At 36.4% G+C, this 22,438-nt stretch overlaps 3 protein-coding genes across 4 annotated transcripts; 1 reads left to right on the top strand and 2 right to left on the bottom strand.

The window, feature by feature from the left end:
* Positions 1 to 725: 725 nt before the first annotated feature.
* LOC109095933 (cyclin-dependent kinase 5 activator 1-like) lies at positions 726 to 3,417 on the top strand. The gene has a single exon (XM_019109602.2). The coding sequence runs from the start codon at positions 796 to 798 to the stop codon at positions 1,705 to 1,707; it is 912 nt and encodes a 303-aa protein (XP_018965147.1). The 5' UTR covers positions 726 to 795; the 3' UTR covers positions 1,708 to 3,417.
* A 7,445-nt stretch (positions 3,418 to 10,862) lies between these two features.
* Positions 10,863 to 14,843, bottom strand: LOC109096158 (protein FEV). The gene is made up of 3 exons (XM_019109821.2): positions 13,515 to 14,843; positions 12,993 to 13,064; positions 10,863 to 12,392 (listed from the first exon to the last, which is right to left on the bottom strand). Exons 1-3 carry the CDS (start codon positions 13,594 to 13,596, stop codon positions 11,845 to 11,847), a joined length of 702 nt encoding a protein of 233 aa, XP_018965366.2. The 5' UTR covers positions 13,597 to 14,843; the 3' UTR covers positions 10,863 to 11,844.
* Positions 14,844 to 16,933: 2,090 nt separating this feature from the next.
* LOC109096157 (beta-crystallin A2-like) lies at positions 16,934 to 20,790 on the bottom strand. 2 transcript variants are annotated; one of them, XM_042763467.1, is made up of 6 exons: positions 20,656 to 20,790; positions 19,726 to 20,151; positions 19,299 to 19,483; positions 18,242 to 18,383; positions 17,916 to 18,058; positions 16,934 to 17,530 (listed from the first exon to the last, which is right to left on the bottom strand). In XM_042763467.1, exons 3-6 carry the CDS (start codon positions 19,457 to 19,459, stop codon positions 17,383 to 17,385), a joined length of 594 nt encoding a protein of 197 aa, XP_042619401.1. In that variant the 5' UTR covers positions 19,460 to 19,483; positions 19,726 to 20,151; positions 20,656 to 20,790; the 3' UTR covers positions 16,934 to 17,382. The 2 variants fall into 2 exon arrangements, with proteins under 2 accessions (XP_042619401.1, XP_042619402.1); XM_042763468.1 differs by having other exon boundaries at positions 19,730 to 20,761.
* Positions 20,791 to 22,438: the final 1,648 nt, after the last annotated feature.

The following is a 22,438-nucleotide window of genomic DNA, read 5'->3' as shown; positions in this document are numbered from 1 at the left end:
TTTAATCCAGAAATGAATTTGGGTGTCCTTTCATAATCTCATTGAAACTCAAACCACTACTCATATATCCTCCGTTTCTGCCAAGACAGAGTAATTTACTTTCAGTAAATTGTTCCAAACATCAAAAACGTGTGCAGAGGGTTAGGAAAAATGTAATTCATTTTATGTGGTTTTTAAAAATTATTTTCAAAAGTGTAGAAAACCAACTGGGCCAAAATGATGAAATTATTGTTTGTTTGTTTTTTAAAAAAATCAATTTTTCATTGCATTTATCTTGGTTAATTTCTGGTGATTATTTTCTTTTTTAACTATTTCACAAAGTAGGTTAAATGGAAGAGCTGAGGAGAGAATTGTAGCCTGTCTGGGAATAGCAGAACTATACTTGGCACATGCGGTCTAAAAAAATCCACCTTCTGAAGTTATATGTGGACGCAGGCGTTTGTTTCTATTGGTGCTTTAGTCTGTCATTCGTCTTCTGTAGCCCTGAGGTTGGCTAATTACACGGACATGATGGGATAATCCCGGCTAACAGAAGCTGATGTCAGATTGGTTTGGCTCACCACAAATCCTAGTTGAGGTAGGCAATGCAAGACGTCAGTCACTATTGCAGAAGAAGAGGAGGGAGTGTCTGACTGCTCTGGAATTTCTTTTCTGATGGCCTGTCAGTCCACCTGCTAACCTGCCTGTTTAACTAACCAAATGGAGCTGCACTTGTGATCTGATACGTTCAATCTCTATTGCGGCATCTCCGCGCGCGCAGGGCCGTTTTATAATATTTGTGTCGCGCTCTGCGATATGGGGACTGTGCTCTCTATATCACCTATAGTAACTAAAGGGACCATTCTGCGAGATGGAGGAGACGAAGCCAACGGGAAAATAGAGAAAAGCCTTAAAAAACAGTCAGTGATCGTGTCCACGCTCACATTTAAGCGACTAGTGACTGCATCATGTAAGAACAAAAGTGCCAAGAAAGTAAGTCCGAATCCTCTTCCTCTGCCAGCGAGCAGCGACAGTCAAGTCGAGCATCTGAATCACGAGAACTTAAGGAAATCGCAACAGTCCGAGAAGAAAACTAAAAATGGACCTGTTGCGGTGCCCATTCCCACGGTTCCTCACCATCTGGACCAGGATCAGGACCAGTTCACTCCAGCGGCGAAGCAACTGGTGTCGGTTCAGAAGCAGCCCAGCAGCCGGTCGCTCGTCTCGCCGAGGCGCGTGATCGTCCAGGCCTCCACCGGGGAGCTGCTCCGTTGCCTGGGTGAATTCCTGTGCAAACGATGCTGCAAAGTCAAGGAACTCACCCCAAATGAGGTTATCCTCTGGTTCCGGAATGTGGACAGGACTCTATTGTTGCAGGGCTGGCAGGACCACGGGTTCATTACGCCTGCCAACCTCGTGTTCGTCTATCTGCTCGTTAGGGAAACTGTAACCGATGATGTTGACAATCCACGTGAACTCCAAGGGACCTTTCTTACCTGCCTCTATCTGGCGTATTCCTACATAGGGAACGAAATCTCGTACCCTCTCAAGCCCTTCATGGTCGACACCAATAAGGACGTGTTCTGGGATCGTTCGTTAGATGTCATCGATAAACTGAGCGGTAAAATGCTGCAGATTAACATAGATCCGCACTTTTTCACAGAGGTTTTTCAAGACTTAAAAAACAAAGGAGATTATAAGAAGGATGGAAGCGAACTGGACCGCTGAGTATGATCAGAATCTGAGCAGAGATCAATTACTGCTGATTTATTGGATGTAATTGTAATCAGCTCTGCCTGACTGTTGCATTGCACCATGAGCCGATTTATCAATTTAGTATTTATGACACTGTTGTGTTGGCTTTGTTTTACCAGTATTTAGTTGCCCGGTGAAGTGATTTATAATAGCCAACATCGCTTTACCGGTGGAGCTGCAGTTTTACGCATGTCGTATAGATACATCAGTGATTCACAGTCATTCATAAAAAGGGAAGGCACAACGTTTATTAACTGTCAGTCTGTCATTTCTAAATTATCTGGGTCTCTATCCTCCTGGGACCTAAAGAAATGTTGTATTTTTTATGTATGCATTAGATTTGTTTTACATAATTTAAGTGATTGGTGTAGCCCAACAAACATAGTAATCATTTAGTTCTAAAAATATATACTATTTATGGAATATTGTATTGGCCACATTATTATTAAAAAGTCTGGACGTTTATATCAAGGCTTGAAAGATACTGTGGACAATTGACTGGGTTTCAGTGGGATAGCTCCATTTGAAGAGATGAATGGAACTATCCAAGGTGCTGACCTGTTTGTGCTCAATTACTCTATTGACAGACGCCTGTCTCCAGCCATTCTGGATTTGAAACTTGAAAGTGTTTTCTCTTCACTGAGACGTGCCAATTCATGTGTGATCTTACTGTTTTGATCCATTCACATTGGTTTGAGTAAAATGGGCAGATCGTGCTTGGAGTTCATTTTATACTGCGACGTGATTCTTCAGTGCTCTTGCTTGAACGAAATAAAACCATGTCTGCCTGGTTTTCTTGATCGATGATGAACGCATCGAGCTCATTAATGCACTGACCACGTGCCATTTGACTAAATATTATGATAAGATTATATAGCATCCATTTCAACTTCGCAGTCTAACTTCAGCTGATCTTTGGTTCACTAAAACTCCAAATCTCTTACACGCAGTCACTTTTCTTATACTTTTTAGTGTAATTTACAGGCTACATTCTTTCTCTCTGTTTACTTTACGTGTTGGTTATTTTTTATTTTTATTTTATTATTTATTTGTTTGCCCTTGTAATCGTTTCCCTTTGATTCCTAATCATATATTTTTAATTAAATTAATTTAGCTTACATTAATTATCAATCTACAGTTACTTTACAGATGGATCAATCCTGTTTAGGACTTCACTCCCAGGCTAGCCTACGTCATTTTTTTCTGTGGGCTTTTTCATCATCAACCAATCCCGTTCAACCCTGAGCGAGTCTCGCAGAGTTGTGAATAAAATACTCGACATGAATGATCTTCGAGTTCATTGGCCGGGATTTGCTGCAGTCTGTGAGAGGGAACCGTTCCTCTGGGTCAGCGGAAGACATGTGAATTGGGGCTTCATCTCTCTAGTCTGTCGCAATAGTAACCGCAGGCTCGCTCATTCACAGCACTGCATGCAGAACCTCGCACGCTTTGTCTTAAAGCCACATGCACACTAGAAATATACGTCAAGGAGGCTATTTTGTGTCAAGTAGTTTTCAAGTAAGAAATTAGCTACCAATCAACACCTGTTCCAGTTTTGTAACTATTTTTTAAAGCTTCTGTTGTACGCATCTATCTGTCTGTCAGTCTATCTGTCTGTCTACATTTAAAAATAGATATTTTGAAGTTGTATATAAGATTACTGGAGTACTTTTTACAATAAAATACTAGTTCAGTCTTTCAACTTCAAAATGTATTGTTTAAATTCAATGTGTTACAGGTGCTGGTCATATAATTAGAATAACATCAAAAAGTTGATTTATTTCACTAATTCCATTCAAAAAGTGAAACTTGTATATTATATTCATTCATTACACACAGACTGATATCTTTTAAATGTTTATTTCTTTTAATTTTGATGATTATAACTGACAACTAAGGAAAATCCCAAATTCAGTATCTCAGAAAAACTTAGAATTTACTTAAGACCAATACAAAGAAAGGATTTTTAGAAATCTTGGCCAACTGAAAAGTATGAACATGAAATGTATGAGCATGTACAGCACTCAATACTTAGTTGGGGCTCCTTTTGCCTGAATTACTGCAGCAATGCGGCGTGGCATGGAGTCAACCAACACCAGCAGATGACATGGCACCCCAAACCATCACTGACTGTGGAAACTTTACACTGGACCTCAAGCAATGTGGATTGTGTGCCTCTCCTCTCTTCCTCCAGACTCTGGGACCCTGATTTCCAAAGGAAATGCAAAATTTACTTTCATCAGAGAACATAACTTTGGACCACTCAGCAGCAGTCCAGACCTTTTTGCCTTTAGCCCAGGCGAGATGCTTCTGAGTGGCTTGACACAAGGAATGCGACAGCTGAAACCCATGTCTTGCATACGTTTGTGCGTAGTGGTTCTTGAAGCGCTGACTCCAGCTGCAGTCCACTCTTTGTGAATCTCCCCCACATTTTTGAATAGGTTTTGTTTCACAATCCTATCCAGGGTGTGGTTATCCCTATTGCTTGTACACTTTTTTCTATCACATCTTTTCCTTCCCTTCACCTTTCTATTAATGTACTTGGACACAGAGCTCTGTGAACAGCCAGCCTCTTTTGCAATGACCTTTTGTGTCTTGCCCTCCTTGTGCAAGGTGTCAATGGTCGTCTTTTGGACAATTGTCAAGTCAGCAGTCTTCCCCATGATTGTGTAGCCTACAGAACTAGACTGAGAGACCATTTAAAGGCCTTTGCAGGTGTTTTGAGTTAATTAGCTGATTAGAGTGTGGCACCAAGTGTCTTCATTATTGAACCTTTTCACAATATTCTAATTTTCTGAGATACTGAATTTGGGATTTTCCTTAGTTGTCAGTTATAATCATCAAAATTAAAAGAAATAAACATTTGAAATATATCAGTCTGTGTGTAATGAATGAATATAATATACAAATTTCACTTTTTGAATGGAATTAGTGAAATAAATCAACTTTTTGATGATATTCTTATTATATGACCAGCACCTGTGTACTTGCCAATCTTAAATGAAACCATTTTTACTCAGAAATTACTTTTACAGAAATCTGAAATTGTATGTTTCAAAATAATTACAAATAAACAACACATAACATTAAATTAAATATAACATTTTGCAGAAAGACTGAAATTGTATTTTCTTGTGAAACATACATGTGAAATGTTTTATTTACAATACTGAAAAACAATTTCAGATCATTGTTAGTTCTTCTTCTTTAAATTCCAGTTTTCAGAATTTTAATTCAAAAAGGAATTCTTCATTCAGTTCTGAATTCAACTGATTCATAATATTCAAAAACAATATCAATGATACTAATATGTTGTATGAATGTTTCTTATTAGTTGCACCTTTGAAGACTCCAGGATCCTTAGTAAACAAGTGATTACCCACAAACCCAAACAAAAGTGCCAAGCACATTATGATTAGTTCTTTTTTTGTCCTTGTTAAAATAGTACCTTAATCTGTCAGGAGGCTTTCTTCAGTAGTCATGGTCATCTTGACCTTATGACACTGTGCCCTGGCTATATATACTGTATATAAGAGGTCTTATCTAAGGTTTTCCACTAACTGATCCCAGATTAGTAGAAATATCACTCTGGAAATCAAAGTGTCAGTAGTAATACTCTTTTGGCAGGTCAGTGAATAAACACCTTTACCATGAGCACATCAAGACAAGCCAGTGAAAGCACTCCTCTCCAAACAGACAACTTAGTTATCTACATTACACTTTAAAAAAGAAGAAGAAGGAGAAGAATATACTTATTTTGTTATAAGGAATAGTTCAGCCAAAAATTAAAGTGTGATCATTTACTTACCCTCATGTTTTTTTTTTTTTTTTTTTTTTTTTAAAAGGAGACATTTTGAAGAATGTTCATGCTGCTCTTTATCATCCAATGAAAGCATATTGTGACCAGAGGCTCCAAATAGAATAAAGTGCCATAAATCAGTTCATATGATTCTTGCAGGGTTGGAATGAAATGAAGGTGAATAAATTACGACAGAAATCTATCATAAAGGCTTGTTCACACTAAGGAAGATAAATGTATCGTCCAACATAGATATAGTTTTAAAAAATCATTCAGTGTAAAAGATAGCAGAGTCCACAGCACAATTGTAACAATTCCCAGCTGATGAACATAAAAACATAGACATCCAATCAGAATCTGCCCTGCTTTAAAGAACTCAAACATTTAAAGCGACAGACAACAACAGCAAAAAAAAAAAAAAACTAACAATAAGAACCTTATCATCTGCTGGTGTGGACGCTTATATAGTTATTGTTACAGTCACCTTTAAATTTTTTCGCTCTTAGTGTAAATGTCACATAAAACAGATAACAAGTTTAATAAAAATTACATTAATAGTATAAAACGTTGCAAATGGGGTATTCTTTGTCTGAATTTTTTAAGCATTCAGTATGGAGTAATGAGCCACAGACGTGATTACACTTTTTTTTTTTATTTTTTGTGGGGGGGGGGGTGGTGGATGTTTTTTATTTTTTGTGTAGTAGTGGGTGTTCTGTGACTGACTTGAATGGATGATACATTCAGTGCCACCCACTGGCTGGGAGTTAGTCACTGGATCACACAGACAGATTCAAAGCAGTACTGCTCATTAAGGTTTCTCTAGAGGGCTACCAGCCAACACATCTCTCCTGTCATAGAGGGTTGTTTACCAGAAAGACTGACTTACAGTTATTTCAGCAGCCTTTTAGGGTGCTAATAACCATTAACAATCCTGAATTAGAGTGATTGTTCTTCAAGTTCCTTTAATGATAGCATTTATCCTTGACCCAACATGACCAGCAAGTGGCACATGCTTGTAAACACAATTACAACTAAAACATTGGGCTTTTTTTAAATGCCTTAAAGCATTACCAGTGTGTGAGTTAGTTTATAAGAAGGAATAAAGTAAAAAGTATTTTAATAATTTGATTTTGTACACGTTTAGGGCAGAAGAGATTGGAAATGTGTTCCTCCAACCTGTGTGTTATGCAATAGTCAGTGCATTGGACTTAGCACAGATAATATCCAGATTAACTCTTGTACATTCACCTACTCAATGACACCCTAAAGCCCAGGAGAGCTTATTATAAGAGTGATTTAGCTCAGTGAGTACTGAGGAGACCGACGGAGGGTAGACCTTATACAGTGGGTATAGAAAATAATTACTCCATTTAAAATAATTACATTTTGTTGCTTTGCAGCCTGAAGATGGACACAGTTTTGTTTTTATCCAGCTGTACAACTGTAGTTACTGTATTTAAGCCTAGAAGCACAGTGAAGTCTATTATTAAGAAGTGAAAGGTATTTGGTGCAACACAGACCCTCCCTGGATCAGGATGTCACTCCAAACTGGAAGAAAGAGCCAGAGGAAACTGATCAGAGAGGTGACCAAGAGACCTACAGCAACTCTGAAGCAGCTGCAGCAATTTATGACAAAGAGTGGTCATTGTGTGCATGTGACAACAATATCACAAATTCTCCACAAATGTGGCTTGTATGTTAGGGCTGTAAAAAAATAAAATAAATAAAATAAGCCACTCCTTAAGAAAGACCACATGCAGTCACGTTTGATCTTTGCCAAAATGCACCTTGAAGATTCTGAGGCAGATGAAACTAAAATTGAATTATGTGGTCTCAACACCAAATGATATGTCTGGCGGAAATCCAATACATCTCACTATCCAAATAACAGCATTCCTCCAGTAAAGCATGGAGGTGCTAATATCCTGTTATAGGGGTGTTTCTCTGCAGCAGGGACGGGAGCACTTATAGCAGGATAGATAGAAGGATAGGAGGAAAAATGGATGGGGCAAAATACTGTCAAATTCTTGAAGAAAATCTGCTGCCAGAAAGTTGTCAATTAAAAGAAAGTTTACCTTTGAAGATGACAATGACCCAAAGCAAAACTGAGCACACAGTCGTTTGAAGGAGAAAAAGGTGAATGTCCTTGCATGGCAAATATTGCAAAGTCTAGATTTGCAAAGTTAGTCAAAGTTTAGCCTGTTGAGACATATCCCAACAGGCTAAAGGCTGTAATTAAAGCAAAAGGTGGTCCGACAAAATACTGACGGGGGTGTTCCTTTTTCCAACTCATTGATTCAGTTTTTTATTTTTTATTTTATTTTTTTTCTGACATGTTGGTGTTAAATCTTTCGCTTGGATGTTATAAGTTTCAATGAGTTAATACAGCTGGATAAAACAAAAACTGTCTGTCTTCATTTTTAGGCTGCAAAGCAACAAAATGTGATTATTGTAGAGAGGGGTGATTCTTTCTATACCCATTGTATATAGATTAGAGGCTCTTTGTTGTTATGGTTTACGTTTTCTCTTTCCCTACTTCTCTCAAATAAAAAAGGTTACTATAATGTAATAATAACTAAGAATTGTGCATGTGTTTACTACTATAATTTAATGTAACATTTTGTAGGGTTACATATAAACAGATCGACGGTTTTAAACACCTTTAGCCACAGAAAGTTATAAACATATTAAGAACATTTTCTATGTAGTACCTTCATATTATAATTATAATTATTGATTATTTTGGAGAAGAAAATTATTATAATTTTAATAAGCCAGGGCTAATTGTCACAACAAAGTGTTTCATAATCTTTAAGTATAGCATAAAAGCTTATAATAGATAGGCAGGTTCTGTTGTGACAACTTGTATATAGTGTAAGCACTATTGGAGCATATTATGTGTTAAAGAGGCTGTACAAAAGTTCAAAAGCTTTTTGTAACCAAGTGTTTAAGATGTGTGTACACAAAAACTGACTTCCCAAAAAGTGTCACGATTAAGCAAAACCTTGGAGGATCCTTAATTTTTTTGTTATTTATCTTACACTCACATGCAAATATTGCTTAGCCTGAACAAAAGCAAAAAGTCTGTGCAAGCACTTTCTCTAAGCTGGAGTCTGTTGGCCAGACTAGAGCTGGATTTAAAATAGGTCCAGTGTGTCAGAGCAAACAAATTCTTCCTTGTATGGCGGAGCCCAGAAGAGCTGCCATTGACATGCCGATCACACTGATGAGACTTATGAGTCTCCTCACAATGCACAGCAATGCTGGAGAAATTCCTCATGACGTCAAATAAACTACCAGCCAACAGAACAAGAAGCCATTTGTCACAAAGTAGGAAATGCTTTGCCATTTGTATATCTTAGTCTTGATACGTTAAGGAAAAGGCCGGAATTTCTTTCTTATTTTCGCCTGTTTGTCTCTTTTAGTATTTGAATATATGAAGCTGAAAGAATGTCCTTTGGCGCTGTCTCCCTCACAGGTTTAGCTATGGTCGAATATAGATACATGGCGCCCTCTTGTGTCCAGATTGTGTAATTGTAAAACGAAGAGCGCGCACACGCACGGTTGCCACTTTTTCCATCTTGAGGGAGACTTCCACTTTTTTAAGTGATAATAATTTCCATCCCCTATTTTATTAAGCCCCTTTCTTTTTTCTTTTTACAATGTCTGTGAGGACATTTAGAAAGGTTGCTGCTAGATCTAATGAGAATCCTTCAAATTCTGCACATAAATCTCTGTTATAAACAGATCATACAGCGCTGCTGCAGAAAACCAGAAGCAGTAACGCTAACTCCATAGTGTTGTGGCAGAAATAGTCGAATGTTATTACATTATTCATTTCAGGGTTTGTACAACTTTTTTGAGAGAGAAATTCAAGCAATTTTCAGTAGCTTTCAACCATTCACACAACTGTTTCCAGCACTTTAAAGCTCTAAAATTCATTCATTTGAAGGTTATTTTCAATGAGTTCACCAAAACATACTGTGGAGAACAAACACTTATGTTACATTAAAAAATAGCCTACATCAAATCACCATTTGTAACCTGTAGACAGCAGCAGAGGAGCACTTATTGGCTTATTAGTCATTCAGACTTTTTCCTTTTTTATTTTGAAATTATAAAATAGCAATTTAAAAAAATCACTATTATAAAATATCAAATCTTCAAGAAACCGGATTTGGTCAGTTTTGCTCTTTTTTTTTTGTGTATGAAGTAAGAAAAGTCACCAGTGCTTTGAAAAACATTTCTTCAGTTTGTGACTGGACTTGTTGGTCAGTTCCATAGAAGACTATAGAAGAATAATGGTACATTTAATAAGAGTATACAATATATACCTTTTCTATAAAAAAAAAATAATAAATTGATTTTGTACGTTACTGTTGTTAATAAAATACATTTTGTAAGCTTCCCAACTCAAGCTTAGTGCTTTACTGTCAAATTATACAAGAAATTAACATGTAATGTGATTAATAACTGCACTTACTGTATATATATATATATATATATATATATATATATTTTTAAGGATACGTTTAGTCTATAGCCTAATAATCAAAATAGTAAAATTTAGAAGAAAAAAAATACACTTTGTATTATTTAAAATAAAATAAAAAAATATAAACCACATGAGGTTGTGTTATTACAGAAACACACAAAGACAAATATAACAGGTCATGATTTTTACATTAACAATTTTAATGTATCGTCACAGGGAAAATACATTATTACCAAATAATCGATCGAGTGAAATCAAGGCAAGGACACAGACTGTTGATCGGGTCAGAGTATCATCCGATCATTCAGTTATTCCATTCAATCTGGCAAACAAATATGCTTAAGTGGACAAATATTAATAGTTTATTAGGACATAGTATATACGCTTCTTAAAATGTAGCCCTGTGCCCAATATTCAGACCTACACTGTCCACGAGTCGATATTGACGTTATAATATCAAAGCGCTTTAGCTATACTTGATTACAAAAGTGTTGTAGCAAACACGTTTTTGCTTCTTACCATTTGTTCTCATAGACTTTTCTCCAATATTGCATTAATTTTTCTTCACTTCTGCAGACTATGAAGATTTTATGTTGTCTAGCTGATTTTAAGGGGTCATGAACTGAAATCAAACTTCTCTTGATCTTTTGACATTTAACAGAGCTGAGATTCCCAAAAGCTTAAGCCTAAGAAGTTCGTAAAAACGAACGTACGACTGATCTTAATATTAAGATTACTCCAGAGCACTCGTAGATCTATGATGATTTTCAAGTGCTACTTAGTTATGATGCTTTTGGGAAACAGACCATAATATTAAGATCAGTCATAAGATCGTTTTTACGAACTTCTTAGGCTTAGAAGCTTTTGGGAAACGCAGCCCGGTAAGTTTAAAAACTCAAAACTTTCTAGTTAGTTAAAATAATTACATATTATTGACATGATAGTGTGGCTATAAGCACCGCCTCTGCAGGAGAAGATCAACGCCTGCTTCTACATCACTGCCTCTTTAGCCCCGCCCACTGATACTCGCTTGTAGTAGGATGAGGGGAAATAGAGAGACGCAAACACAGGCTACTTCATCAACAGAACCACACAGATGAGATTACAAGATAACAAGACACAGTAGTGCAAGTTGTGAAAAATAGTCTTTGAATTGCCTTGTGATCCAACTAGATCGGAGCGAGAGCCATTGTCATGCCGCGAATCAGTTTCTCTTTCTGGTCAGAAGCGGCGCACATGCTTACATCTCAGAAATAGTACGAGACATCAGTTTACTGTCGGGGGTTTGTAGTCAACCTCTGCCGCATCCAGTGTAATCAGAATCGCTGATTATAATGATAAAATTTAGCAAAGAGCTCCAGATCGCATCAGTGAAACAGTGTTTGTTTGTTGCTTTACTTTGCTATGGATTCATTTTTAAACAAGACAGTAGGCTATGATGCAGGCTTTCCAGAGAGACTGAAAGTAAACGATGAAGCAGTGCTTAGTTGGTCTAACACATAAGTGCGAATAAACTTGCTTTTACCACTATTGCGTTGTCTGTTCCAGACCGTTCTGCAGAGAGGCTCAAAAACAGGATAGAAAATAGTCTATTACTTCTAAATTATGTTTTTTTCATGTAAAATCACACGTATAGGCCTAAGTGACCCTCAGAAAACATTATAAAATAAAATAAAAATGCAGTCTATGACCCCTCAACGATGAATCAATCAGTGACAAAGTGATAGTGTGATTTGTTTTAAATAAGACAGTGCTAAACTGCTTTCTTATTTTAAAGTGAAGAACATTAACAATCCACCAAATGTCATTCCCAAAATCAGTTATAGTGATTATTGATATTATTTAGGTTATTTAACCTGTTGATATTGTTAACGCAACTTAAATGGGACGCAGACACGGCACCGAAGGGTCCTGGCGGTTGCAAGTTGTGGCTGTGATAGAGGGTCGGAGGAGATCCGGGCCAGTATGAGAACCCCGACGGACCAGCACCTGGAGCAACCAGACTGAGTTTGGAAATGCCTGAAAACTGGATAGGTGCGAAGTTGCTCTGGAATTTGTAAATAGCTTGTTCGGTTGAGGAGGGCTGGCACACTTGCGCCAGGCCGTTAAAGTCAAATTTGTACGCGTAACGCTTTCCGTGCACCTTGGTCATGATGTTTTTGTCGTAGTAATAGCGCAGAGCTCGGCTCAGTTTGTCATAGTTCATGTTCGGTTTACTCTTGCGTTCCCCCCACCGTCTGGCCACCTCGTCCGGGTCTATCAGTTTAAATTCTCCATTGGTGCCCTCCCAGGCGATGCAGGACATATTGGCGCTGTCAGACAGTAGCTCCAGGAGAAACTGCCATAGCTGGGTTTGTCCACTTCCTGCAAGGAACGTAGGCTTACATATGTGTAGGGAAAACAAACAGATATTATATATATAATTTTCATTATTATTATTATTATATTTATTTATTTTCTTTGTAGGTTATTTATATCGGCTTCTTGGTTCTGCACCAATCTAAAAATCTAAAGGTTCTTTATTGATATCTATGGTTCCATGAAGAAGGTTTTTTTTTTTTTTTGTAGTGCTAAAAAGGTTCTTAAAATGTTTTTTCATATAAAAGAGCAGTTCTTTAAATAAATATTCACTGAAAGGTTCTTTTGGGAACACAAAATGGTCTGTGGCATCACAGGCGAAAACCCTCTTTTGAGCTTTTAAGAGATGCATTTCTAAGAAAAAAAATAGAAATAAATAAACAAATATACCAAAAGTGCAGATTTTTGTTATTGTAGCATATAACTGGGTGTTTAATTTTATTTAATGTTTTATTTTTAGGCCTTATCATTAATAAAAAAATAAAAAAAAATCACAAATAAGCAATATAAGAATGCACACAATAGCATATTTTTACAATTCTGCAAGAACACTTTTCGCACAAAAATAATAACATTCGCCTGTCAACAATTCATCGCAGCACTCACCTTTTTGCACGCCTGTGTTGATGGGGGTCCAAGAAGGGCTTTTGCTTTCCTTCAGAAGATTTTCTGTGGGGTCTGAAAGGAAGCGTTTAAAATACGTCTGACATTTAGAATTTAGCTTTGATTCACATTCTTAATGCCTTCTGAAGATATTGGAGTAACATTAGTAAAACGCAACAGATGCTTGAAACATATTTCCCCCGTCTGTGTATTTGTAATTTGTACTTTTAGAGGAAACACGTAATGTCACCCATCTATAAATAACAAATCGCAGCAATAGAGGTTAAACATTATGAGTATTGTCGTGTTGCTGCTCTATGTATTTCCACAGACTTCAACGCTGAGGTCAGGAAACGCGTCCAGGAAAAAGGATATCCGATTTCCGACAAAAGAGGACATGCGTTCCAGATGGAGAAGTCATCGGCGATGGTGCGCAGCATTGCACCCGCAGACCCCTAACATCGCCCTTTTCTTTTCAGTCATTTCAGCAACATTTCTCATTTTACGCACAAAAAGATTGTGTACCTGAGAGATACATGTTAAACATAAGGCTTCCTCCGCAGTTCTGTCGCATTGTGGTGGTGGACGTGAAAGGGTAGGCTTTCATTGGCGCAAAGATTTTTATTAAACTTTATCTCAAAACTGTGATCTGGAATAAATGTGAGACAGATTGAAGTTTCCAGGCAACTGTCACAAGCCCCATCTCTGAGAAAATATTCAGACAGCAATTTCCTTTGGTACATTGGTTTAATTAAAAGAGCAATTTACCTCTGTCATCCCTCCCCGTCTCCACAATAAAAAGGAACCGATAGAAATTCGGCCATATCTATCCACCATCAAGGTTTAATAAAGTTTCTGTGTTAAGATCAGAGTTTCTATGGATAATTGAAGTGTTTGACATGGAAACCGGTTCAGATCCTTTTTCTTTCCGCCTTTTTACCTCTTTGTAAACACAAAGGCCTGTTCCATGCTGATTGAGAATATTTACCTTTTAACAATGCCTAAGTGCATAACGGTAAACAAGAACATTTTATCCCAAACTTATGCTGCTTCAATACGCAATAGATGGTATTGTAAACCCTCTGTCCTGTTTATCACTTCTGCTGGATTGTTACATAATGCATAGGCCTATATACTGGTTATTTATTTATTCATTTTAATATGACCTTTCTAAATTAGTGTAATATTCTACCTTTCTAAATTGGTGATCTTTTATCATGTGACATTTTTTATTATAGGCCTTTTATTATGAAAGTCCTTGAATTTTCATGTATTTTTCATGTAGCCTACGTTTTTTACAAAACCAAATCTTAACAAAGAGTAGCCTATAACAGAGATATATTTAGATTATGATGTACAGCTTGTGAGTGTTTAATTATTTAAAATAACAACAGCAACAAAATAGATTGGGTTCACCATATTTGACAATAATCCCACTCCACTCGTGAATCAATGGAGTAACAGAAAAAGAAAAAGAAAAAACGAGAAGGAAGATAAATGTTTATTATATTTTTTCTTGTGCAAAGAAAACATTATAATGCTGGCTTTCTGTACAGGGGTGTGTATTTATCGTTTAAAATTGACAATAAGGGTAAATATTTTGTAATAAGTCTCATGACAATGAAACTAATTTTCCTGTGGTCCTGTGATTACACTGCAGTCTGCTTATTGTGTATAAACCTGTATATTGCACAATAATTGATTGCAGCAGCTTTAACTGTCAGAGCAGCATCATTATCGACATGAACAAACATTAATATCACATGTAGCCCAATAATTTTACTCATCTTGAAGTTCTTTCTGTGCATCGTTCTGACGCGCTCTGTCGTGTTGTCTCTGGCGTCCCAGACTTGCTTTAGCTGCCTGAGTCATTAAATAGATCGCAGGCAACTTAAAACAAGCCCCGGATGCAAGGCAAGGCTTCAGTTTGTCCACGCGACATAGACAGCTACTTCATGCTAGTGCACGATGAATACTCCTAAATACAGTAATTAGGGAATCATGGAAAAAATAAAAAAATAAAAAATATAAAAAATGTAAAGAGAATAGTTGAGAAATCTGGTATAATAGATAATTTCATTGTGTTTTTAATATCAGGTAATTACACACTGTAAAAAGGAATAGCTAATTTAAGGAGATATTACCTGAATCAACAGTTTATTTGTTTTGTTTATTTTATTTTTTCCCTATACTGATTTTTTTTTTCTCTTGAGAATTTTATATGCGTTTTGAATTCAAATGTTTGAGCTAAAATGATCAAATGTAATTTTTAAAATCAGATGGGGCCGTGATGGGGATAATAATTAGTTTAACAGTAAATTCAATAACCAATTGCTAATTTGTTCATAACCAATTGATAAATTACCTATATGTAAAATGTCCATGTTTTAATAGCCGTACAAATTTCCTTAGTACTTAAATTGTAACTGCAGCACCCTTTATATTCGTTATTGATTTCAGTTTAGGGATCGGTAGAAGATTTCTAAACAACGTTAATGTGAAGCAGGCAAACACTAGAAAATTTGTTATATCAAAGTATAACATACATAGCACAAACAACATTGTCTTATAGAGATTTAACAAATTGTGTTACAGTACTCCCCTGTCTCCCCTTCTATTGTTGATAGCCGAAACTTTTAGTCAGGTTGAATTAACTTTAAAAAATAAAATAAAATTTTTATTTAAATATTTTACTTGAATATAACTAATCAACTTATGTTATCAATTTAAAAAGTAGCATATCTAGGTTTTTTATTAAAAAGTTTACCTATGTGTAGTTTAAAAGGTTTGATTTGTGATTCATAGCTTTATAACCTGTCTGCCATTTCCTGCTAAACACTAACCTAGTGCCGGTCTATTTCCTGATTTGGTCCCTTAATAATTTGACTTACCCCGTCCTGTTATGTCAGACTGCAGCCTGTCTCAGATCAAGCTGCTTTCAGCACTCTGGTATGTCTTAAAATCATTGATCTTAGAACGAGTGCTACACTTTTAATCAGCTCGTAGTGAAATGTGTATTTGATAAAGGTGTGTACGGTTGAACATTTATTAGGAGATCCTGGACTGGGTGTGGGAGCGGGTTTTCAAACAGCAACTGCTCCGTCCACATCTGATCCTGTGAGTGGGTGTGTGCAGCCAAATACTGCTAGCGTCCTGAACGGTTACACCACAAACAAATAAAAGGCGGAATCACAACCCGGATCCCAGGTTTACGAACCATTTGATTGGACGAACAAGAACCCGCACTTCCTTTAGCGCATGCATAGTTAAAAACGATTCGTCCATGATTGCTCTCGGCTGTTTTTATCAATGAAAAAGAATATGTGCGACATGTATTTAATCCACAAAGGTCAGGACCTCGGACAGCTCCAAAAAAACACAAATGGGTGAGACTCCCTCCCCTACATCATCATTCATTTGTCGTACATTAACTCCCCCCAAACCTCCATTAATTTTCCATACTAATGGGCTAGCATATGTTCTCTCTCTCTCTCTCTCTCTCTCTCTCTCTCTCTCTCTCTCTCTCTCTCTCTCTCTCTATATATATATATATATATATAGTTATATATATATTCACTTTTTTCTTTACTTTTCTTGCTTTATCGATATCAACCCTGTACGTGGCTCGAGAACCAAGAATGGGAAAGATTGACAGTACTGATATATTTCTGTAAAACATATGCTATCTGTTTTCAGTCCACGTTTGTAAGAACGTAAAATGTAAATAAGATTACTATATTTGTAATTGTTAACCTTACTTTAAATGTGTTTATCAAAATAATGTGTTTGTGTATATATATATATATATATATATATATATATATATATATATATATATATATATAAAACAATAGTATTCATTTTATATGAATTTATATGTGAACGTAGCTGAAATCCTCGAAAGCAGGTCCACAAAGAACAAATAATGAGGCATTAACATGAAGTTACTCATGCTCTTGTTTATTAGAAATATCACAGTCTCATATCCATCATACAGGTGGTTTAGGACATCATTAAGCAAGACTTGGCATTGTTCAGCTAGCATAAAACATCCTAATTGTTAAATATAATGAAGTGGCTTATTCCTCCATCAGTCTAGTCTGACTATTCTAAAAAAAAAAACTTGCTAAAATTTCTGCATGATAACATTTACCTAGAAATGTGGGAGGCCTGTTCTAATTACATATAGCTTAAAAAAACATCGGATCTGCTTGTTTTACATCAATAATTACCTCGTAGCAGATCCATAAATTGAGCAGAGAAGTTGTTTTCATTAAAAAATAAAAATTAAAGGAATTGCCACAAACACTCTTTTACTATAGTTTAAATAATGTCTTTATTGCCTATAGTATTGACATGGCATGACATGGTGGGTACACAATGGTGTTGGGTCTTATTGCTGAATTCTGCGCATAGACTGGATCTGATTGGTGTGTGCCTGGGTGCCGTACTCGTTGTAGCATCTGTACTCTCCTTCGTGTCTGTCTCTCTCATAGATGTACTGATATCCACGGTAACCGGGAAACTGATAGCCTACCCAGCTGCCAGAGAAAAAGGCAAATCTCATTTATTGCACTGCACACCAATAAGACTGTGTGCAGGGAACTGCTACATCAGTGATACATTATTAGTCACAAAGAAATGGAGATCCACAAAGGACAACACTCTGTATAATATAATATAGTTATAAAGATAATTCATGTAATGTTTATTAAAAAAAAAATGTTGTTGATTGCATGTATTGTAGATATGTATTTTAAAGACATTTACTGAATATATATATATATATATATATATATATATATATGCAATCAACAAACATTCAAAAACACTGAATAAATAATTATAGTTATTCAATATTTAGTTATTTATCCTAGTTTATTAATGACAGATGAGCTGTGTTAAAAAGGTGGTGAGGTGACTTACGCTCCAGAGTTGACTTTGATTGAGGGAACTTCCTTGCTACACCAACCCATGGCTTGAAGGGAAGGATAATCGTCACACATCTCAAATTTACGTCCCATGAAGTCTTCACACTCATAGAGAGTAATCTTACTGTCACTGTGGTTCTGTTGGGGAGAGGGTGAGTGTGGGAAATGAAATCACAGAGGTGATGATTTTGAGGATATTTGTTATGAAGTGAACCTAATGTGCTGTTTCAACAAAGAAATTGCAGAAATTATGAAAGAGGTGCTGGAATAAGTCTTCACAGATCTGACATAATGTTGCTTGTGCCCCCGGGATAAACTTACAGCACATTTAATAGGCCTGAAAGAGAGCATGTGCTCTGTTCTGTAACTGCTGTTGCCACTCCAGGCCTGGTAACAGGGATAGTCTCCTTTCTCCAGGATAAATTGCTGGCCCTGGAACTCAGGATACTCGTACCCCACCCAGCTGAATGAGACAGAATGTCATAGTCAACACAAACCAACAAACGTTTCACATGGCAGTGATCTCTTCTGATCAGGACACAAAAGCAAACATAATAGTGTGGACTGAATGGAGCGGCTCTGTGTTCCTTTATCAGCTCATCTGTCATCACAGACAAACGCAACACAGCAGGCAGCTGCCAGACACACGGACTATCGCTGCTATCTCTCTGTCATTGTTCCAGTTTGTATAAATATAACAGCATACAGCCTATAGTTGCAGCTGGAAATACTGTTTATGACTATGAAGTATGAAATAGGTGATTTTGTGGTGTGTATATATATATATATATATATATATATATATATATATATATATATTATGTTTTTGTCTCTTAGGCTCAAGGTGGCATTTATTTGAACAGAAATACAGTAAAAACTTTAATATTGTTATTGTTTTTTTTCTATTTTAATATATTTTAAAATCTCATTTATTCCTCTGATGTCAAAGCTGAATTTTCAGCAGTCATTATTCTGGCCTTTAGTGTCACATGATTCATCAAAAATAATTTGAATATTCTATTTTGGTGCTAACTAAACATTTCTTATTACTATCAAAATGGTTTTTTTTCCTGCAATGTTTACATTGTTTCAGGATTTTTTTGATGAATAAAAAAACTTCAAAAGAACAGCACCTGTTTAAAATAGAAACATAATGCCTTTACTGCCACATATTATTTTCTTTGAAATATTATTTAAAACAAATCTTTAGTGTATATTTAATTTATATTTGTGCACATATTACTTTTTTTTTTTTTTTTTTTACAAATATCTCACTGTATCAATCAATCAAAATATATCTCTTATATTAAATATGGCAGTCATATATCTTTCTCTGCTTCATCTTTTGCACATTAAAACATCCAGAGGTTACACTTACGGGCCGTTCTCCACCTTAATGGAGCGAATCTTTCTGAAGTCTCTGTCCAGAATGTTCTGGCACTCAAATGTGAATTCACAGCTCTTGCCCTGGAAGTATTCCTCCTCGAACACAGTCATCCTAAACTTCCCCTTCTGCTCCAAAAGCTCCTGCGGATTCATGGCTGATGTCGATCACCGCACTCTCTATCAGGAAAATGAGGAGAGAGGGGCATAACCAAGAACACAGCATGAATTCATGCACCCATCTGAGAGATTGTTGGGTAGATCAAGTGAAAATCGATTCCTGGATAAAGTGTCGACAGTATGTGTCTCTTGCTGACATTATTTTTTTGGTCAATATGATCACATTCGCTCTGTCTGTGTTCTTTAACATTGCACAGGAATCTGATGTTTCACTTTGAGGGCTAAGACAGTGGCATACTCACATACTGAGGTGGGACAGATCCAGTATAATCAATGTGGTGGCCAAGCCCTTGTCCAGTGTTTTTATAGGACAGGGCCCCTCGTTTAGTGCAGAATGCACATCAGGCCTGCACACTCAGCAGCAGCCAACAGAAAAAACGTATTAGCCTTCACTATTGTGGAGCCCTGTGCAGCCTATTGTGGAGGTCTTAGACCCACTGACTCATCAAAACATCACTATCTGCCCCCACGCCAGACCCTTGGCTATTTACAATGGTGATGCTTTGACATGAGACTTTGAACGGATAGAGCAGATAATAGCAGAATTGCTGGAGATTAGACTGAGCCCTGCCCCTGGTCACTCTCTGGTGCCTGCTTGTGGATGCTCTCTCTGGGCAGAACTGGCTGCTGTTGGCCTAAAAGAGGACTTCTTTCGCACTCTAATTTTTCTGAAAAATAATGATATTAGAATACATTTCACAGATAATTTGATCACAATGTCCACGTTTAGACAACGCGGAAGTAAACAATTTTCTTTGAACGTGCGAGAGTTTTTTTAGCCGCTAAACGATCAAACGTATTGCGCTACAAACCAGTGTGTTTATAATTACAATAGTGAATTAAATAATATAATATGATAAATTGATAATGACGACACTAGTTTGAAATATCAAGCAACATAACGAGCTGTTTTATTCGTCTGGAAGCGAATGATACCGGAAGCCTGGCACATTCAAGTTACAAAATAGCTGCACTCGCACTTGCATTAAAAATAATGTGGAGTAGGCCTAGACCTATAATTCACATTGCTAATACACCAGGGGCGCCTGCAGGATTTCATGTGAGGGAAAGCACAGGCGTTTTTTTTTTCTTCTTCACAAACAACACGTAAAAGATCAATTCATTATATGTTAATGTTACAGATTGTCTTGACCAGACTGTGCGAGCCACACCTCAAGCCGCTGCTCTAAAAGCCGCCCTTAACACGCCTCTCTGAAGCAAACGTCGTACAACCCCAGCATTTCAGCAGCGAGGGGAACATTAACGAAAACTATATCGTAAAACAAACTTAACCGAAACGGACGTTTAGGCTGCAAAAAGACTTCATCATATATATTTTATACACAAATGATTTGCGATAAAACAGTAATTTATTAATTTGTGTCAGCATGTGATATTCATTTCACATTAAAAGAGATCACAAACACTTGCTTGGTCGCAGCTGCTATTTGTGACGACAGGAATGCACATAACAAAACCAATTAGGGCTTTTAACTCCAAATGCGTAGGCTACACATAGGCCTATAACAAAAACAGAAAAATTACTGATAAACCCTCGTATGTTTCCGTCAAATTTCTTTAGAAAGAATGAGCATTTAACTTATTCTCGGTCGCCGTGATTTTGCCAAGTAGCCTAAGATATGTTCCTGGATCAACATCGTTTGATGATCCTGGATCAACATTATTGTCCAAAAATATAGACTTAACCCAATCCCTAAACCTACGCATAATTTATTCCTAAAATCAGTGGGAAATGATAGCTGATTAACAAGGGCGTATAAGCACCTAACCCTGATAAGCCTAAAACAGATATTTCCTGAAAAGTTATGTCTCAGTTCTGATTGGTTGAATGGAATGTTGTTCCAGGATCATCAAGGATGTTGATCCAGGCAGGAACATGTAGTACTTGGTGAAATCACGCTCGCCATTCATTTTCCACGATGCATGCATGTAGCCTAATCTGAGGAGGTTTTCTGCCCGTCTCATTAAACAGTTATCCTTTCAGCCAGAGCACCAGAGGGAGCTCACAGACAGAAAATCGGAGCTAGGCTATATGAGTTACATTATGTATGTGAATGTATTAAATGCTGATTTTAGCTGGTAAGCTTTATATGAAAACATGGAAAATAAAAAAAAAATTGCCTTTATTCATGACTACTCCTCTAGCCCATGTTGGCCAGCTTTGGCCCAAGGTATTATTAACCGCAGCCTAACCCAGCTTCAAAGCCATTATTTGATTATTAATTATCATCAATATTATTTATTATCAATTATTTGTTACCAATAAATGAGCTTGCAAAACTGAAAAGCAAAAACAGACATTTTAAATTTTTACAAATATCAGCAAACTGCAACAAAGCGGGATGCGGGTGCTATCCACTCGTCTCCAATCACCTGAGCAGAATAAGACTGAAGAGATAAAAGAGAAAAAGACAAGATATTTAAGGGGGAGCATATAATAATAATAGTAATAGCCACATATTTACAGCCTAATAAAATATATTCGAACCAAATGTATGTACTGTCAGCATCTATACACATATTTACAGCCTAATAAAATATATTCGAACATATATATATATATATATATATATATAGGCCTAATATATATATATATATATATATATATATAATATATATAATATATATATATATAACGCAACCACTTTAATCAAATCATTTGATTGGTATTTAGTTATATGGGTTTTATGTGTAGTGATAATTGTTGTATTGCAAAAACACTGTAAAAGTCAAAAACTTACCTTATAAGAAAAAAGACTTATGGATTTTTTTTTTTTTTTTTTTTTTTTTTTTTTTTTTTTTTAAAAGGCTTGGATTATACCGTCACGTGCCTTCATGTTGAACCATGATTTTTCTCCAGTGAGGGTGAGGAGGGGGCGGAATGTTTGGCGAATTACAGCACTTATATCATTGCACTGACTGAGCAGACAGAGA

This window comes from Cyprinus carpio, chromosome A9 (genome assembly GCF_018340385.1).
Source record: "Cyprinus carpio isolate SPL01 chromosome A9, ASM1834038v1, whole genome shotgun sequence".
Lineage (NCBI taxonomy): Eukaryota > Metazoa > Chordata > Actinopteri > Cypriniformes > Cyprinidae > Cyprinus > Cyprinus carpio.
This window is presented reverse-complemented; position numbering and strand designations above follow the sequence as displayed.